General features: G+C 37.8%; 1 protein-coding gene across 9 annotated transcripts in view; it reads right to left on the bottom strand.

The window, feature by feature from the left end:
* Positions 1-1,453: 1,453 nt before the first annotated feature.
* The window catches only part of kirrel3b (kirre like nephrin family adhesion molecule 3b), a 227,340-nt gene continuing 210,288 nt past the window's right edge, over positions 1,454-18,505 (bottom strand). The window contains exons 10-17 of one of the 9 annotated variants that reach the window (XM_051870448.1): positions 18,211-18,311; positions 17,069-17,279; positions 15,627-15,734; positions 13,843-13,866; positions 13,670-13,753; positions 12,065-12,174; positions 11,312-11,398; positions 1,454-6,414 (exon numbers count right to left, since the gene is read on the bottom strand). In XM_051870448.1, coding sequence (XP_051726408.1) covers positions 5,947-6,414; positions 11,312-11,398; positions 12,065-12,174; positions 13,670-13,753; positions 13,843-13,866; positions 15,627-15,734; positions 17,069-17,279; positions 18,211-18,311 — 1,193 coding nt within the window. In that variant the 3' untranslated portion in view covers positions 1,454-5,946. The remainder of the gene's footprint in view (positions 6,415-11,311; positions 11,399-12,064; positions 12,175-13,669; positions 13,754-13,842; positions 13,867-15,626; positions 15,735-17,068; positions 17,280-18,210; positions 18,312-18,505) is intronic. The other 8 variants (XM_051870449.1, XM_051870450.1, XM_051870452.1 and 5 more) reach the window with 8 other exon arrangements.

The following is an 18,505-nucleotide window of genomic DNA, read 5'->3' as shown; positions in this document are numbered from 1 at the left end:
GGCAACTTCTGAATGTGTGTTCAGTGATTTGATCACAATGCATCTTGAGTGCTTTTTGGATTTCAGTGTAGTCAAGTGCTATCTGATTGTTATCTGATCAAATGTACGAGTTTCTACGAGTTTAGGTATTGTTTTTTTTTCCAAACACAAGAACATAAAATATATTGAATACATCTCTAAAAACACAGTGATGTGTGGGCTACATTTGTACTATGAAACCAGTATCTTTCCTAAGATTAAGTCTCCTGGGGTTTCCAAAAATTACTTCTTTAGTGCTTGGCACAATTTACATTGTCTCCACACTGCGAGAGTGGTGATGTGATATGGGTTTATTAAAGTGCTCACGCTATTTCAGATGTTGCAGAAATGCAAAAAGGTGCATGTACTTCATGTTTTGAATGTATTCAACACTGTAAACCCAAATAAGTTAGGCTAACTCTAAAAATTTGAGGTAATCAGTTACGTCAAATTTTTTAAGTTATGATGTTCCCAAGTTTAAGTAAGCAGAACTATCAAGTTTTGAGTTTGCAGTACTCATGCATGTTAATTGCTCCTAACTTGAAGTACTGAGTTAGCTAACTCGTACATTTTGATAGCAATTAATGTACAAAGATTTAGTTAATTAACTTCTTTTTTTTTTTTTGAGCTGTGCAAATCAAATTAGTTGTGTAAAAGACAGATTAAGTCAGTATAATCTGATTACATGAATTTCAGATAATTCATAATCATTCATTGCATACAACTTAAACATGAAATCTCCATCCCAGAGGTCTTATCAGGTCAAATAATAGTTTTCTCAAAAGAAATTAAAAGAGCTGTGATTTTGTTCAACTCTAAATCAAAACCTTTTCATATCAAATTATTAAGTACTTTTCTCCTTTGTATTATATAAATTAACCTTCTCCTGAAAGCATTTAAAACTCATAACTGTGGTTTCATTACCCAAGTCTGTATTATCCATCACCCGGTCAACAAGATCCACAAAGAGTAAAACTACAGCAGATTCATTTGTCCATCTGTCCAAATACTAACAATGCTACACAACTGAATCACCAAAATGTGAATGTTAGTATTGACGGTGACGCAGAGAGATTGAGAAAGCACATAAGAATCCAGTTCAGACGAAAACCTTCTAATTGAGGGAAGAAAAGAGGAAAAGCATTGCTACACGCAAATAATAAAATGCAAGAACCATTTAGAAAAGAGAGAAAATATATTAGGCTTAATATCTAAACAAAACAACTTTGTGACATTATTTTCAGCATTAAAATGCACTTTCATTAAAATGGGATGGAAAGTTTTCCTTGTTAAATATAGATTTGATATGATCCATTTGCCTTTTGATTTATATAGTCTTTGAGATATTTTGATACCCTCACACACACACACACACACACACACACACACACGCAAACACACATAGAGGTTTAAATAAAGACATCAAACACAACTCTTTTTTGAAATGATTTTCAATTTTCTTTCAGAAATATACAGAGCCAAAGCATCATAAGATCACGGACCATTACAGGTAAAGTACATCTTTTTAATGCTTTTACTGATAGAGAGAGTCACTGCAAGAAAATAGTGGTTAACCTTCTTTTATAACCCCAGTACATTACAGTATAATAACTTCAGAACTGCTGGATTGATTTTCTCGACCTCTGTGTACACACTATCTTTGTTACGGCAGTAGCATGTCGCTTAAAGACTAACGAGATATTGTCTTGTGGAAACAAATAAATAAAAATCTGATGTAGAAAGTGCTTGGGACATGTAGAAAAAACACAAACCATTAAGAGAGAGCTGCCCATCATTGTACACTGTATAATCCGTTCCCTTACGTACTGTACATTTTACAGAGCACAAACCATCAATGCTATGCCTCCGCAGCGTACAGAAATTATTACACAATAATATGCCTATGCAGCCTAGACTGTGACCATCCTCAAACAAAACTTGCTCTGGGATCGTCATAATGGAGAGGCCTATATAAAACAGTATCGTCGGGAGAGGAGAATTCATAACATTTCATCAGCCAGTTGCCCGCCTGGCTGTGCTGAAATGTCAGGGGAGAAATGTAAAACCCATAAATGTGGTCTGCTGTCTGCAACTGGCAATGACCCTGTCCTATCATTCAGAGTGGTATTTGTTCATCTGTTTGGTTTGGTTGTAAGTGCATGACCATCCGGTGCCTGAATCAGGCAAGACTTGCGGTCCAGTGGGAGAAGGGATTGAATCTCACCAGGGCTGGGCGATAAGAAAAGTACACAGGCTACAAAAGAGTACAGAGAGCTACTCAAACAGAACAACAGCCCTAATCCAATATTTGCTTACAGGCGCCATGTTCATTCTAGCACATGCTAGCTCTTTACATGAATGGTGACCTGTTTTGGGGGATTTTTGTGGCTTTTTGCCATGTTTTAAGACTGTATCAACTAATCCATATGGTATAAATATATGTTCATGTCAAATAATCAATACCCATATGGCTCTATTAGCATTGTAAAGTGGAAGTTAATGCAGTGGCAGTAGGGATGGTACAGTAGCTGCCCTTGATTTGAAGTATGTCTTGGATAAGGGGTAGCTATTTGTCATCATTGTTCAGCATTAATTCATTTAAAATGATTAAAATTAAATGCATTTATTTAAAGTTGTAGTGTGTAGTTTCTTTGCATCCAGCATCGCCAAACAGACTCCCTCATCTGTTATAAGACAAACTAACAGGTAGCCACGCCCCCAATTAATGCCATTGGTTGAGCCAGCCAGTGTAGCTTTCTTGTAATGTTAGAGAAAGCATTTTTACATGGAGAAATTACATGGCTCCTTTTAAAGTTTGCATTTAAATTACTGATAACAGTATAAATTAAGAATTAGGTTTTGTGGCATTTTTCATATTTGCAGGGTTCCCACAAATATATTCTATGCTGAACCAATTTTTTCTTGTTTTGCTCAGCTTTAAAGTATTTCATTTCACTCACAAAGAGTGTTTCTGGCCAATATCAATAAAATGAAATGGTCAAAAGGTGTAGAAACCCTGGATCTAAATTCAACGCACGTTCCAAGTTTGATTGTTGTGTGTTGGAAGATTTCTATAGGTCTGTATATTTTCATTTCACCTTGCGGGAAACATTTCATACCCAGATATCAATAGAGAAAGCTAGGCCAAGGTAAGTAACACATAGATGTTTCATTTTAAACACTCCTCTGCCTATGGCTATAGCACTGGCATTGCCATCAACTGAGAGGAAAAATCTAAATTAAAGATTGATCGTTTGTACAGTATCAATGGTGTGATTTGCTTTCTGCCCTTTATGAGTCAAATTGACTAAAGAACAAAGCAAAATAACTGCAAATTTACACACAGAGAGCATGAGGGATTTATATACAGTGTAGTGAAGACTGAGCTGTATTATCAGCACTGAAACAGGCCTTTTCCTGTTTAAGCCCCACAATGGGCACCAATCCATTTGTAAAATTAGACTCATCCAACAGCACTCATGTATGAAACCCATTGAAATGCCACAAACATAATCATACGTAAAGTGCTTACAGCACCGACTGACTCAGCGGCGTCACGCCTTGCAGTGTTTCTTGTATTCGGGTTGAAGGGAGGAATTGTCAGGTCGGTTCAAATCACAACTCTTCCTCTGGGTCAAAATCAAGATCTTTGCATTTCAAGTGAGAGACGCCACAGTTCCTCCTCCTTGTTTATATGAGGGATCACCTCTGGTCATAGTCATCTTTATGAGCGAGGAGGAATGGGAGATAACTTGACGAGGAGATAAAAGACTGGAGTGTCGGAAGCTTTGATAAGCAAAACACACTGATAGCTTTCACCCCCAATCTGTTTTGCAGTCACAGGGCAGCATTGGAAAGGTTATTCAACTAAATGTAGATTCAGAGTGCCATAACCCAGGAAAACTTTGGCAGGGAGAGAGGTGTCGGTATCAGTGGATGTAAGCACAGTTGGTGCTCATACAGGGATGAGCCTCAACCTTGTTATAAGAGGTCAGTGGCAGTTTCATACAATTATGCCACTTAATGTAACACCACATAGATAATGGCTGTGCTCTCGTCTAGTACTTGAAACATGCTGCCATAATTTTGATGTTTTTTTTTTGTTGGTAGTCTGAATATTTCTCCCCAGTGTAGCAATAACCAAAACACCAAATGCGTTAAGAAATAGAGCAGATAATCTAAGTAATTGTATTTCTGATTAATCTTTTGGCAATGCAACATCATTGGAATTGTGGCTGAAGTCTTTTGTGAAGAGTAGTGTAAGATTTGTACTTCCAAAACAGCCAGAAATACGCCTTTCTGAAGCTTCTTGCCTGAGGTTTATTCACCAAATGTCTCTAGTTTCCAGCTTGCCAAACACCACAGCATTTGCTTCTTTTTGTCTCTCTCTGCACATCCTACGTAGCAAGCGATTTTAGCTCAATTGCTGTTCGCTTGATTTCAGAACATTGATTCGGGACTAAGAGTGATTTTACCTTACAAGTGTTTGAGTGAAGTGCTTGAGTTATCAGCAGTGCCATAGGTTGCAATTTCAGTTCTGTAGACTAAAACATTGAGGAAAAAAAAACATTACACAATTACATTAAGTATGAAAGCACACACTCCATTCAAAAAACATGTACACAAATTGCTCACTTATAACAGTGAGAGTACTCAATGCTGTACAGTCCAATGGCATCCACATGAAGAGCAGACAGAAGATTCAAACTGGAGCAAAATGTGAAGTACTCGGATCTCGATTTACTCTATTTTCTTGCAAACTAAATTTGTGTTTTGCAAGAAACAAGCAATTTGAAAATGTGTAAAAAGCTCAGATGATCGTTTATGAATCGAAACAAAGTTTTTTTAAGCGTTATAATTTGACTTCACACAACAGGACGCAGGACATATAGTCCAAACATCATTTGTTCCCATCATCGACACATTATTCACACCAAAGCAGATCAACCCTTTTCAGAAAGAATAGTATTTTAAAAAAGTGAACAAACAAAAACATTCTCAGCCTCAAATGTCCACGCACCTTAAATAGTCAAGGCTCTCAAGTAGACGACATTACATCATCCTCTCAGTTCCCAGTGCAAGTCCAATGAATTTTTAAACCGAGTTGTTAAAACACTGAAAATAAGGAATGTTCAGAAAGAAAGAACAACAAAATACACAAATATATCTTATCTCTGAATGGTAAACCGACAGCTCAGGGCCACTGTCTATCTCTTACATTTGTATGCCAGACAAACTTTTGTCAGAAGGGCCAGAATCCAAAGATTCTGACTGACATTAGTTGTTAATTCAGTTCATACATTTCTTCTTCTTTTTTTTTTTTTTTTGTCCTTTTATATGTTTTCTTTTGTTTAGCTAGCTGTGGTAGAGGCATTGAGAAATCTTACATACAACTTTGACAGTTGTGCTTGAATGTACAGGAGCATTGTCCTCTAATGGTGCGGAGGAGTGTCTGGACTACAGAGGTAAGGAATGTAGCCGCCTTCATCAACTCTCTTCAAAGATCTCAGCAATGTTGCAATGCATTCTCTGAGGATGTCATTCTTTCAGATCGAAGTTACCGGAACTATAGCAAGGACACTGTTTCTGTTTCTTTTGTCTTTCTACATTGGCAAGTGACGTCACTGTGGCACACGGCTGTTTGGAGAAAGTTTCTTGCCCAGACATTTAGGGCATTCTGAAGGGTAGTCCATGAGCCCATGACAAGGATCTGAAAACGGTAAGGCTTTTCAGAGCTGTAAATAAGATTTGGAAAAAGGAGGAAAATCCACATATACCAAAGAATGTTAAATGCAAAACAAGTGGGGGATAAAATGAAACGGGTGCTGGATGTGCTTGAACTGGTTCCTGATTCTCATCTGGGGGGATTCAATCCCCTTTGGCCAAACCCATCGCTGGATTCCTCTGTCTTCTGTCCATCTCCTGCAGTCAGACGTGGGTCTGCATGCGTTTCTGCAGTGGCCGCGTGAGGTCTGAGTTCTGGGACGATGATTGAGAGTAATGGGACGAGGAGGAGGCCGAGGCCTTGCTGTCCTTGTCGAACTGCACGTAGCCGTCCTGCTTGCTGTAACTGCTGACGCTGCTGTCGCACTGTGTGTCCAGGAAAGAGCTGGAGTCACTCATCGATCCTCGCTGGAATTCTCGCTCGCAAAGCTCGATGGAACTGCTGCCCATGCCCAGCACAAACCGCTGGCTGTAGTCGTACAGGCGGTTGGGTCCAGCACCCAAGGTAGAGTAGATGTTGGTGAAAGACATTCCTGTGGGAACCCGCTGTTTGCCGGTGGTGGCTGTGGCAGGGTCTCGCCGGAGCTCTGTGGTCTGGTTTCCTGCCAGCGTGGTTGGGGTGCCATGATGTTCCTTGAAGGTGTTCACACTGTAGTATCCATTAGTGGGATCCTTAGAGGAACAATGCATTAACAAACACATCATTAAACATAAGGAGTTCAACGAAATGACTCTAATATCATGACAAGGCAACAGCAAAGAAATGGTCGTAAAGAGCTTTTACACTGACAGCGAAGCAATTCATTTTCGAGAGTTGCCATTATCTGAACAATTGACACTGAGCTCAACATTATGCAAATAAGCATCAAAGCAATGCTGTCTTGCACAGCTGCATACAGTTAAGTAGGAATGACTACTAGAAACCAAATGCACTTAGAGTTGGTAACCTCCAGCAATTCAATCACTGTCAGTGTGAATGCCCCTTAAAGGGTTAGTTCATCCAAAAAATGAAAATTCTGTCATTAATTACTCACCCTCATATCATTCCACACCCATAAGACCTTCGTTCATCTTCGGAACACAAATTAAGATATTTTTGATGAAATCCGAGAGCTGTCTGACTCCTCCATAGACAGCAATTTAATTACCACTTTTAAGGTCCAGAAAGGTACTAAAGACATTGATGACTGCAGTGGTTCAACCTTAATTTTATGAATACTTTTTGTGCGCAAAAACAAAACAATAATAACGACTTTATTCAACAATATCTTCTCTTCTGTGTCATTTTTCTACGCTGTTTACTTTCAGCACTTCCAGGTTCTACAGCTCAGTAATGACACAGAAGAGAAGGTATTGTTGAAAAAAAAAAAATTGTTTTCTTTTTGTGCACAAAATTTATTCTCATCGCTTTATAAAATTAAAGTTGAGCCCCTGCAGTCACATGGACTATTTTAACAAAGTCTTTAGTACCTTTCTGTACCTTGAAAGTGGTAATTAAATTGCTGTCTATGGAGGAGTCTGACAGCTCTTGGATTTAATCAAGAATATCTTAATTTGTGTTCCGAAAATGAACAAAGGTCTTACGGGTGTGGAACGACATGATGGTGAGTAATTAATGACAGAACTTTCATTTTTGGGTGAACTAACCCTTTAAGTATGTTATGAAGCTTTTTGAAACAATAAATGATCTTATACTCAAACATATTGTAAAATATCTGAAACTTTTGTAGACCCCACAGTATGTCAGCTTTTGGGAGTGCTCAATGATACTTGTATTGCTGTCAAACTTTCGTTTGTCTTAATACTATTATGCGCTGTAAGTATACTGTAGCCCTATTCAGCAGACCATGCGCAAGTTAGCTTAATTTGTGTTTCAAAGATGAATTTTGGGTTACATTTTATTTCGATATAGTCCACTTTAGACATACGACTAACTACAAGTAACTTTGCAACTATATGTCAACATTGTAGTTGCAAAGTCACTAATAGTCAGTAGACTGTCTGTTGAGGAGCATCAAAATAAAGAGTTAGGAGATATTAAAGGGTTAGTTCACCCAAAAATGAAATTTCTGTCATTAAGTTTTACGGTGTTAGATGGTCAAAATAAATGAGGAAAAAATAATACATCACAATCAAAGTCATTCCTATTTGGACAGGGTTAAATTTCTCAAAGGACAACAGAGAGTTAGTCAAAAAAATAATAGATAATGTAATCCAATATTTTTTTTTTGCCAAGGTTGCATTAGAAAAAAACACAGACGTGTTCAATTCAGACGAGATAAATTCACAAAATACAGTAACACTTAATTTCGATAGTACACTTTAGATATTCTGCTAACTATAAGTAACTTTGCAACTACATGTCAACTAGCAGTCATTAGAGTATTAGCAGACTGTCTGCTTAAAGGGTTAGTTCACCCAAAAATGAAATTTCCGTCATTAATTACTCAACCTCATGCGTTCCAAATCTGTGAGACCTTTGTTTATCTTCGAAACACAAATTAAGTCAGTGTGACTACAGTGATTCAACCTTAATATTATAAAGTGACAAGGATAGTTTTTGTGCACAAAGCCAAAACAAAAATAATTACTTTATTCAACAAATTATACTAATTCTATGGACCTTGAATGTGGTAATTTCGTTGCTTTCTATGGAGGCTAAAAAAAACTCGGATTTCGTCAAAATATCTTAATTTGTGTTTCGAAGATGAACAAAGGTCTTACGGGTCTGGTACGACATAAGGGTGAGTAATTAATGATGGAAATTTCATTTTTTAGTGAACTAACCCTTAAATTAGACAGTCTACTAAAACTCTAATGACTGCTAGTTGACAGTTGCAAAGTTACTTATAGTTAGTAGAATGTCTAAAGTGGACTATCGAAATTAAGTGTTACCGTATTTTGTGAATTTATCTTCTCATCTGAATTGAACACTTCTGTGTTTTTCTAATGCAACCTTGGGGGAAAAAATTATAATAAAAAAAATATTGGAGTATATTATCTCTTGTTTTTTGAATAAATCTCTGTTGTCCTCTGAGAAATTTAACCCTGTTCAAATAGGAATGTCTTTGACTGCGGTGTATTTTTTTTTTCGGAAAGCTTCTCATTTATTTTGACCTTCATCTAACACCGTAAAATAAACTACATTACTTGAGAATTGCTTGTGTGATGCATCTATTATCTTTCTTTCTGCAGTGCCAGCACTGCTGTTTCAGAGCATTAAAAAAAGCATACTTAAAACAGAGGTACGAAAAAGATGTTTGTATCAGTCACCGGAGTAAAGCAACCATCTTTAGCAGTAACCTCAAAATATCATTACAGGCTCATTAGACAAAACCTTGATACATAAACTGGTTGTTAGTGTGTACTTTTCAGCTTTAATTAGACTTCAGAATCATGGCTTTTTAAATCTGTCATGGAAAGAAATAATCAAAGCGAAGGAACTTGATACCATGACTGCTGTCGTTGTCGTGGTGCTATATCAGCACAGTTGCTAAGAAGCAAAACAGGCGCCAAATGTGGACGTGGATGCCATTTTGAGCGGGTGCGCAGGCCAGATCCCGCGGGGGAGAGACGATAATCACCGTTAGGTGACTTCTCTATGACAACGCGAGAAAGGCGTTGTCAGGCGCGGTTTTATCAGGCGACAGGGATTGTGTGCACTCCATATCTGTGTGGAGCTGTCCCCGTTCACACTGCTCATTTTACACACTCATCTACATGTAGGGAGGGAATCTATCCCGCTGGGAGCAGGTAGAGGAGGCCGTGAAACAGAGTTTAGGAACACTGCGTTTGCACGCGGAGATAAATACAAACGAGAGGACAAAAGCTATGCTATTTCTATCTTCTATCAAGAACTGTAACTGCTGTCTGCTTAACTGTGGGATCATAAGTTAATTGAACTATAATGATGATAGTTATTCTTTGTGGTCACAGTGAATTTAGCTAAATTAGTATCTGAACACTTAACACACTCAATGATCAGTGCAAATGCATAAAGGGTAATTATAATTGCTAATAATACTTTAATTCTTTTTTTTTATTATTTTTTTTAAATATTGGTTTTAGCTGAACAAAAATTTAAATATCAATCTTCTAAGCAATTTCCTGGCATAAACAACAAACACTCATTATAAAACCTTAGCATCTTATTTTTAATGCAGTTATCACATCCCTTCAGTTAACATCAATACTGTTTTATTTTGTTCCGTGTGACTTCTAAAGTGTATACCAGTCCAGCAATGCACACACACAACAGACCTCTAGCAGAGCACTTGTTTGAGTAAATGATGGAGAAAGGCCTTAATGGCTTATATATTTATAAATCAAATAAAGATTGAGTGTTTAACAAAAGTAAAATAATTAGCAGCAATTGTGTAGAGAAATTATTTATCATCGCAGCTCAACAAGTATGAAATATTAATCATGAGAGAAGACAATTATTTGAACATGAATGAAAGCATCGTATTTATTCGATCTATTTATGCACATACACTCTTAAAAATAAAGATTCCAAAAGGGAGTTTTTTTTTTTTTTACAGTGATGCCATTTAAGAACCATTTTTTGTTCCCCAAAGAACTTTCAGTGAATAAACTTTTAAAAAATAATGGTTCTTTATTGGCATCTATGGTTCTATGAAAAACCTTTAACATCCATGGAACCTTTCCACTCCACAAAAGATTCTTTATAGTGGAAAAAAGTTCTTCTATGGAAGGAAATTCTTCTATGGCATTCTCTTTTAGAACCTTTATATTTAAGTGAAGTACTTAAAAGACGGAAACTTTATAAACTATAATAAAGTTTATAAAAAGTTTATAAAAGCTTCCGGCAAACATCTGTACGCAAGTTGACTTACGAAAGCGCAACCTCTGACGTGACGCATGACGTATTGACGAACGCGGAACCACAGAGGATAGAGCAAAACAAAACACGGTCACAAATTAGAAGTCTAAAGCTAGAATTTTGAAATAGAAATGTCGGAGAAATTCAATATAAGAGTAGAGGAGCTTGAGTTTGTTGCACAGCCCTATTTGTTTGGACCGCGAAAGGCATCTACTCTCACCTACTTCTACATCCTATGCCGTGTCAGAGGTTGTTTGCTGGAACTAGTTATATAGTTTATAAAGTCTTAAATATGGATATTTTTCTTACAAAAACCCATCGCTTCACTTCAGAAGGCCTTTATTAACCCTCTGGAGCCGTATGGATTACTTTTATGACGGATGGATGCACTTTTTTGAGCTTCAAAATTGTGAGTGCTGTTCACTATTGTTATACAACTTAGAAGAGCCAGGATATTTTTAATATAACTCCAATTGTGTTCGTCTGAAAGAATACAGTCATATACACCCAGGATGGCTTGAGGGTGAGTAAATCACGGAATAATTTTCTATCCCTATCCCTTTAACAACAGGGAAAAAAAAATAAAAAAAAAATAAATAAAAAATACCACATGAATCACTATTAAATATTTGAACTGATTGAAAGCCCTACAAAATATGCATTGAGGCATATCAAACAACTCCTTTCTTTCTTATATCACTTCCTTCAAATCCCGTGGAGACGTACCTTGATGTGCTGATACTCTTTCTCCTCTTCCTGAAGTACCTCAAGTTGCTTCAGAACGGACTCCTGCTGAAATTCTCCCCGTTCAATCTATAGCAAACAACACACCCATCCACACGTTAATATCTGAGTTACTCTCTCCATTTCCCTCAAATCACTGTGCAGCTTTGGTACTCCAAAACGCTTCCAAATTCCAAAAGGAAAGCTACTTCATCTGGGGCAATTTCCTGTGAATATTCTTCATGTCATTAGCCAAAATTTGCAATGCAACACCATCTTTGTAAGGTGTCCTCGCTTTTTGTTCCTTGTCTTGCTTTGTTCTAAGTTTTACATCCTTAGCTCAAACATAGCTCTGATTCTAGGCCCTGGAGGCTTGTGAAATTACCAAAGAAGTGGGCAGCATGTGTTTTGACTTTAGTTCACCAATGACTCCAGGAGAAAAGGACCACTTGATCACTGGCATCTCTATGGTTACATCTATGCCCATGTCCTCCCAGGAAATGCAGGCTTGGGGCTAAATATAGGCATCCAGGCCAGCAGGGTTCTCACACTTAATCTGCATTATTCATGGGTTTGACGTTAGCAGTGGCAAGGGAGATAGGCGCTATTAGTGCTGGGGTGGGGATGATTAGCATTCATTAGCTAAGGATGTGACAGGGACTAGCATAATGAGCTAGCTTGTTGATTTGGGGCTGCTGATGGGGTAATGGCGAACGGGATGTTTACTGTTCTTTTCTAATTCAGAATGTGACTCACCATGAGCTGCTTCATGGAGGAGTGTTCCTCACTTTCTCGGGCTGCGTTGTGATCTTTGTGTACAATTTCCACTCGAATGTCGTTCTTGGCTGATACCACACCTTTGAGGTCTGAGAGGAAAGTTACATATGTTACTCCAGTCATGCCATTAAGTGTAATGTACTGATGTGAAATATAAAAAATGTAATCTACTCCATGCCACTTCACATTGCCTTAATAAGAGTCCCTAAAAATGAATGCTGCCTTCAAGTCATATTTACAAACTCAGTACACATGCACAAGATGAACCCCAACTTTCTGACATTGGGGCATGTCAGTAACGATATATAAAAATGTATACATTCATAGTTTTAAGGATTTTAAGAATTAGCCTACATTATGTTATAATAGATGTTTTATGTTTTATTCGTCAAATTTGCCCCTATTTGGGTGTGAGCAAAAACACTGCGTTTTTGTGTGTGTCCCTTTAAAAGCAAATGAGCTGCTGATCCTGGCCCCCTTTCCAGAAGAGGGCAGAGCTTTTACAGCTCATGCTTTGGTTGCTCAACAACAACAAAGCTGGAGAATCTCACGCAGCCAAAATGAGGATTGTCAGTAACGGTGTTCAGCCTTACATTGTTCAAACCGGAGTCAGACACTGATGGAGAGACTCAGGAAGAAGTTACAACTTTTAGAATGAAACTGGGTGTTTCTGAACGGTTAGTGGATAAATTTATGTAGTTGCTGTGGAGTTGATTCAACTCATCGACTAGCATGAGCCGTCATGTTAATCTTTTGTGCAAATCCAGCATTGAATTAACCCTCGTTTGTGAAGCAGTCCGGCATAAAATGACGGCATGCTAACAACACTCACAACAACTCTTCCTCTTCTCTAAAGCAGCCCAACATGGCTTTGCCCCCTTTGTTGTGTGTTCTCGGGGGCGGGGTTTATGTAAATCTTATGGTTAGTGATATCACTAACCCAGGAAGAAGCTTGTTGTAGTCCTTACAAGCCTTTTGTTGTAGTCCTTAAACAAAGAATTCTTTAAAAGAAAATATCTCCCTTTGCATCGAACTTCGAGCATTGTAACTTTGCAGATGTTGTTTATGCTCTAACAGCAACATTACACACTAACTAAAGTTAAAAATGTGAAATCATAATCAAGGACCCCTTTAATGTTAGTTAATAAAAACTGTTTCATTGTTATGTCCTGTTAGCTCAGGTCCATTAAATAATATGAACAGACACAACTTTTAATTTAATAATGTATTAGTAAATGTTGAAATTAACATCAACTAAAATTAATAAATGCATTATTATTTTTCATTGTTAGTTCATGTTACCTAATGCAGTTAACCAATGTTAACTAATGGAACTTTATTATAAATTGTAGCCAAAATATTAAATTGCCAATTTTATTCCAAATAAAATCACATTCCCTCATGTTTACAACATCCAAAATCTTGAGTAGGAGGACTTGAAGGCAGCATAACACCACAGAACTAAGATAAGAGGAACCCTAGGGGAACCATTAAATACATCACATTAAAATCACACAGGTCATCTTGACGCATTGAAGAACAGTGTTTATAGATAATTGGTGACGGTCAGGTAACAGGTCTTACTTTCTGTCTTAATTTTGCTTGCAAGTTCTCTCTGCTGAGCACAGATGGAGGTGGGCAGTGTAGGCATAACCAGGTGAGCGTCTTCTGTGGCATACAACAACAACATGCTCAACGCTAGGAATGCCACCAACAGTCGTAAACTGCAAGCTCATTTTTCGCTGTCTGACGCTAACCTGTACATGGATGCGCTGTTTTCACTTTTGATCATGTGAGAGGATGGACGCGGTAAAAGGAAAACATAAGAAACACAGAGATAAGGGTGGGCGGGATGACAAAACCTCATGAGTAGTAAAACATTTGTTTTGTTTTTTAAAACTGTCACAATAATAATAATAATAAAAAAAACATTATGAGAATAAAGTCAATGTTTCGAGAATCATGATTTAAAATGATGAGATTTAGATAGTGACATTTTATTATAGTTATAGCATTACAAATAACATTTTTTTTCTATTTTGTTCATGACATATTACACATTAATCTACAAATCTTAATGCACTAAAATGCATCCATAAATAACAACAAACTCAGAATAGTAATACATAATAAGTATGACTGAAACTGATTGCAAAATAGCCGATTTTTGTACACATGCACACCTGTATTGGTATAACTGCACTTCATTTAAATATTTCAGAACGCATCAAGTTGCAATGTTTCTAGATCACCCTAAGTAGGGCTGCGCGATTAATCGAAATTGGAGCGCAATCACGATTAAACTGATTTGCTTAGTGCGATTATGAAAGCGCAAAGGCTACAATTTTTGTCAGTGAAGCATGGCTCTGTAATCAGTAGTAAATGCTGCTCCATCTGCAAGATTGAGTTGCCTATAATGTGCATTTGAAAAAGCAACACATCAAACATCTTTCCAAACATGAGAAACATTTATGTAATAACATGTTTTTACTCCAAACTCACTTCATAATGTCTGTTAAGTGTTTGAAATAACATCCTTCTGTGAGATGATGTGGCTTCTTACACAGAATAAGGCACACAACATAATATTTCGTAGTATTCTATACAGTGATTAAGTCTATGTCGATTAGCATTGCATTATAACGCTTCATGTGCTCTCGGAATTATCGTAAAATATGAGTTTCCTAGGTAAAAATCGCACATGAACGCCCTTCCAGTTTGAAACTTGAATGCGATAAGCTCATTAGCACGACTTCAGAAGTGGGAATTATCAAATTTCCGATAGCATGTGAAGGCAGCATAAATATACTTTATTATCATGAAAATACCTGAGAAGGCTTGAAGAACCTAGATAATCCATATATTGGATATGTCCATATATATATATATATCCATATATCCCCCCACTGTCGTAGTCGTGTGTTTATTAGTCATGTTTAATCAATCAAAGTGTTTCAAAGCGCTTCTGTTTATTCAGCTACAGCGATAGTATGATGCCAATCGGGATTTTCTGGAATGACGAGCGTTCTTCTGCGGGGCATATTTGGAGTTTCTGTGTGAGAGCGCCCTCTGGGCTTCAGATGGAGCAGCATTTGCTACTGATCACAGAGCCGTTCTTCACTGACAAGCTGTGCATAAAAAATTGCAGTCTTTACCAAATCGCGATTTCAGTTTAATTATGATTAATCGTGCAGCCCTAACCTTAACTTCATTGTACACCAAAACCACATGGTGCACCAATAAACCAAAGACATTGTCTACATTAAAATAATACTACAGTTTTCTACTTTTTATTTCTTTTTTCAAACCACTGTTTCAGCAGTATTGCAGAATATTTACCGGCTGATGCATTTCTGGTCTATACAGTCATACCGCCCAACCCTACACAAACACTCAACAAAAAGGAAGATATAGAAATAAAGGCTCGGTTTCTGTGAAGTGACATGAACACCCTAACAACCTGCTCTTTGTCTGACTGAGGAGCACTTAGCGTGTTCTGGTGATGGACATGCAGGAAGGCAATTGGCTGAGAGGTACATACTTCTCTGAGAGCGTGTACAGCAGAATGCTCCGATGGTTCCCATGAGGACGATGAAAGCAACGAAAGCGCCAACTGCCACGCCGATGATCACAGCAACAGGGAGGGATTCTGTTGGAAAACAAAACAGAGCCTTCTACAATAACACAGCATGGGCAGGACTGGTGGATTCAGCAAATAACCGCTCAACACAGACACCACCTCTCACTCCTGAACATATTTCAAGAACCAAACTAGCATGGAACAAATGAGAATACCAAATGTTGTGTCAAAGAGACATTTGCACCTTCAAGGCGTCTATTCAAAGGATCTAGCACAGGCAATTAACACCACCATCACCTTCTGGAGAAAGCACAGGTATCTTTACTTTACATGAAGACTAGGCAAAACAATTTGCAGATATGCCAATTATCACATACGTTTAGCACATGACAAGCACCTAACATGTCTTGAATGTGAACCCTGCATCGTTTTTTATCGTTCACCTTGGATCATTTACATACTCTGATAGGATGTGGGTGTAATGTGAACTCCAACAATCCCATGAGTGTTTGAGAAGCTGTGGCTTAGGCTAATTAGAGCCAACTCAACTGTGTTATTTGTGCTCTTGTTGGTATATTTAAACCGAATAATAACCAGATTTTACAGCCAAATGATAATGAGAGTCAGACAATAAACTGTACCTAAACAAAGTTAATTACTGGATCCCAGTACAAACTGAGCATTATGACCCATGTGTACGCACAGATTTGACAATTTAATCTCTGCATTACTGTATGCAATTATTATAAACCCAGAAACAGATTTTTCATTAAAGGAATAGTTTACCCAAAAAAAAAAAATGTTTGTCACACAAAGATATCACATGGCTTTAGAAGACTTCGGAAGAGTTGTATGATGATACATTTTTGTGTGTTTTTTTGTACCCATTCATTGTAATGCATGGAAAATAGCAACCAGGTAATAGGCAAAAAAGCATAACAGGTGCACTTTAAAGAATCACGTGAGACAAAACAGGAATAAAATGTATTGCATGTGAATAAATCTAAACCAGGAAAGCACTGGGGAGATGCATTGTAAGAAATGCACAAGAGATAAATTAATCACTGTAACAAGATTGAAAATTAAATAGTGCTAAGTGTTAATAGATTTAAATGATTTATTAAAGTTGCAGTTAAATGTGCAATTACTTTTGCTGTTGCCTTGAAATAATAATTTGTCTACTGGTGAATGAAATATGTAATCAAAAATTGGTAAATACATTAAAAGATATGTATATGATTTAGATGATTCATAATGTATAAAGTGATAAATGGAAAGTAATGGAGAAAATATTAAATGTTTTCAGTCTACTGCAGCGTTTTCAAAAAACATGGTTATGAAACACTGCATCAGTGTTTTACCGCGGACATGTTTTAAAGAAAAGAAGGTGGAACCTGGCGAACCTTGGCTCCCACCTTGTTCCTTGAGGCGAATGATCTCTGTATCGGAGCCGAAGCTGTTCCAGGCGGTGCAGTTGTAGATGGTCTGGAAGTCGGCGGGTACGATGTTACTCATGGTGAGCGTGGACAGCACTCCGTCCTCCGTGCTTACGGTCTCCACCGTGTAGCGACCTGACGTCCCCGACTCCAGGACAGTCTCCTTCCAGGACCAGGCCTGATGAAGAACAAAAGAAACAATATTGAAAAGACCATCATGTAGTATGTTTTTTTTTTTTTTTTTTTTTTTTTTTTTTTTAGGTATACATCTAACAAATTTTATTGAATTTTATGATTAACTGTTTCCCTGCCATTGACAGAATTTTTGATGTTTATTTACTGCTATATGGTAGGGGGCACTATTACGCTATCTTCTGAAAGAGTACAGACTATCCAAATCCAAAAAACATTTGAAGAAGAAGCAGAAACAAGTGATAGAAGCATTGCTTATGCACGTGTAAGCTAACACGATCATCAAAATTAAACAGCATATAAATCATAACCAGCCTGAATCAGCCCACTGGTGCAAGTTGGTCTTTTCAGCTTGCAAAGAGAGACTGGCGTTTGCTTTCACCTGCTTTATGGGCGTTATTACACTTCTAAAGTTATTACTGGTTGTTCCAGACCACAGGAGCAGTCTTTCCCATTCAACTGACATTTAGAAATAGCATGGCAATAAAAGCAAAGCCACACGAGTAAACATCGTACAGAGATTACCTATGCACTTCCATGCACACGGCCACAAACACACACACATGCACAGTGTGAGTAATGAATCAAAAATTGGCCCGGAGAGGAGACAGTTCATCTAAGAGTGGTAAATCCTAATTGGATCTGTGGTAACAGGGCATAAGCATGCATTAAATGAGAAATTAGGGCTGTAAGCCTGCCATGTCTAATACCCGTTCACTCATATAGAGGAAACAAATGATTCGAGATGCAATTTCATTTATTAAACAGATCGTAACTCATGAGTGCGTTATGCATTATTGGACTGTGTTTACTGAGTCTAATGGAGTCACACAAGCCATGTGACAACAGCAACCGCCCACTCAACAGCTGCAATCCTGTCTGAGCTGAGTCACTGGAAGGAGAGCTGAGTAACTCACAATGCGGTCTGGGGGTGGCGTGCTGCGGATGAAACATTTGATCTGTCCCTTTTCTCCATGTGGAGCCTGATGTGTCTGTGTGCTGGAAATGGTCGGAGGTCCTGCGGAGAGAAAACAGTCATTCATCACATACTCAGAACCGTGAGCTAAACAATTCCCTGTTTGCGAGAGAGTCATAAGAATCTCTTCAAAACTGCTTATGTCTGGTGGACACTATAGAGAAGACCAAGGGCCCTATCATACACCTGGCGCAATGCGATGGCAGGTGCGACACAAGTGTTTTTTGCTAGTTTCA

Source organism: Ctenopharyngodon idella, chromosome 18 (genome assembly GCF_019924925.1).
Source record: "Ctenopharyngodon idella isolate HZGC_01 chromosome 18, HZGC01, whole genome shotgun sequence".
Lineage (NCBI taxonomy): Eukaryota > Metazoa > Chordata > Actinopteri > Cypriniformes > Xenocyprididae > Ctenopharyngodon > Ctenopharyngodon idella.
This window is presented reverse-complemented; position numbering and strand designations above follow the sequence as displayed.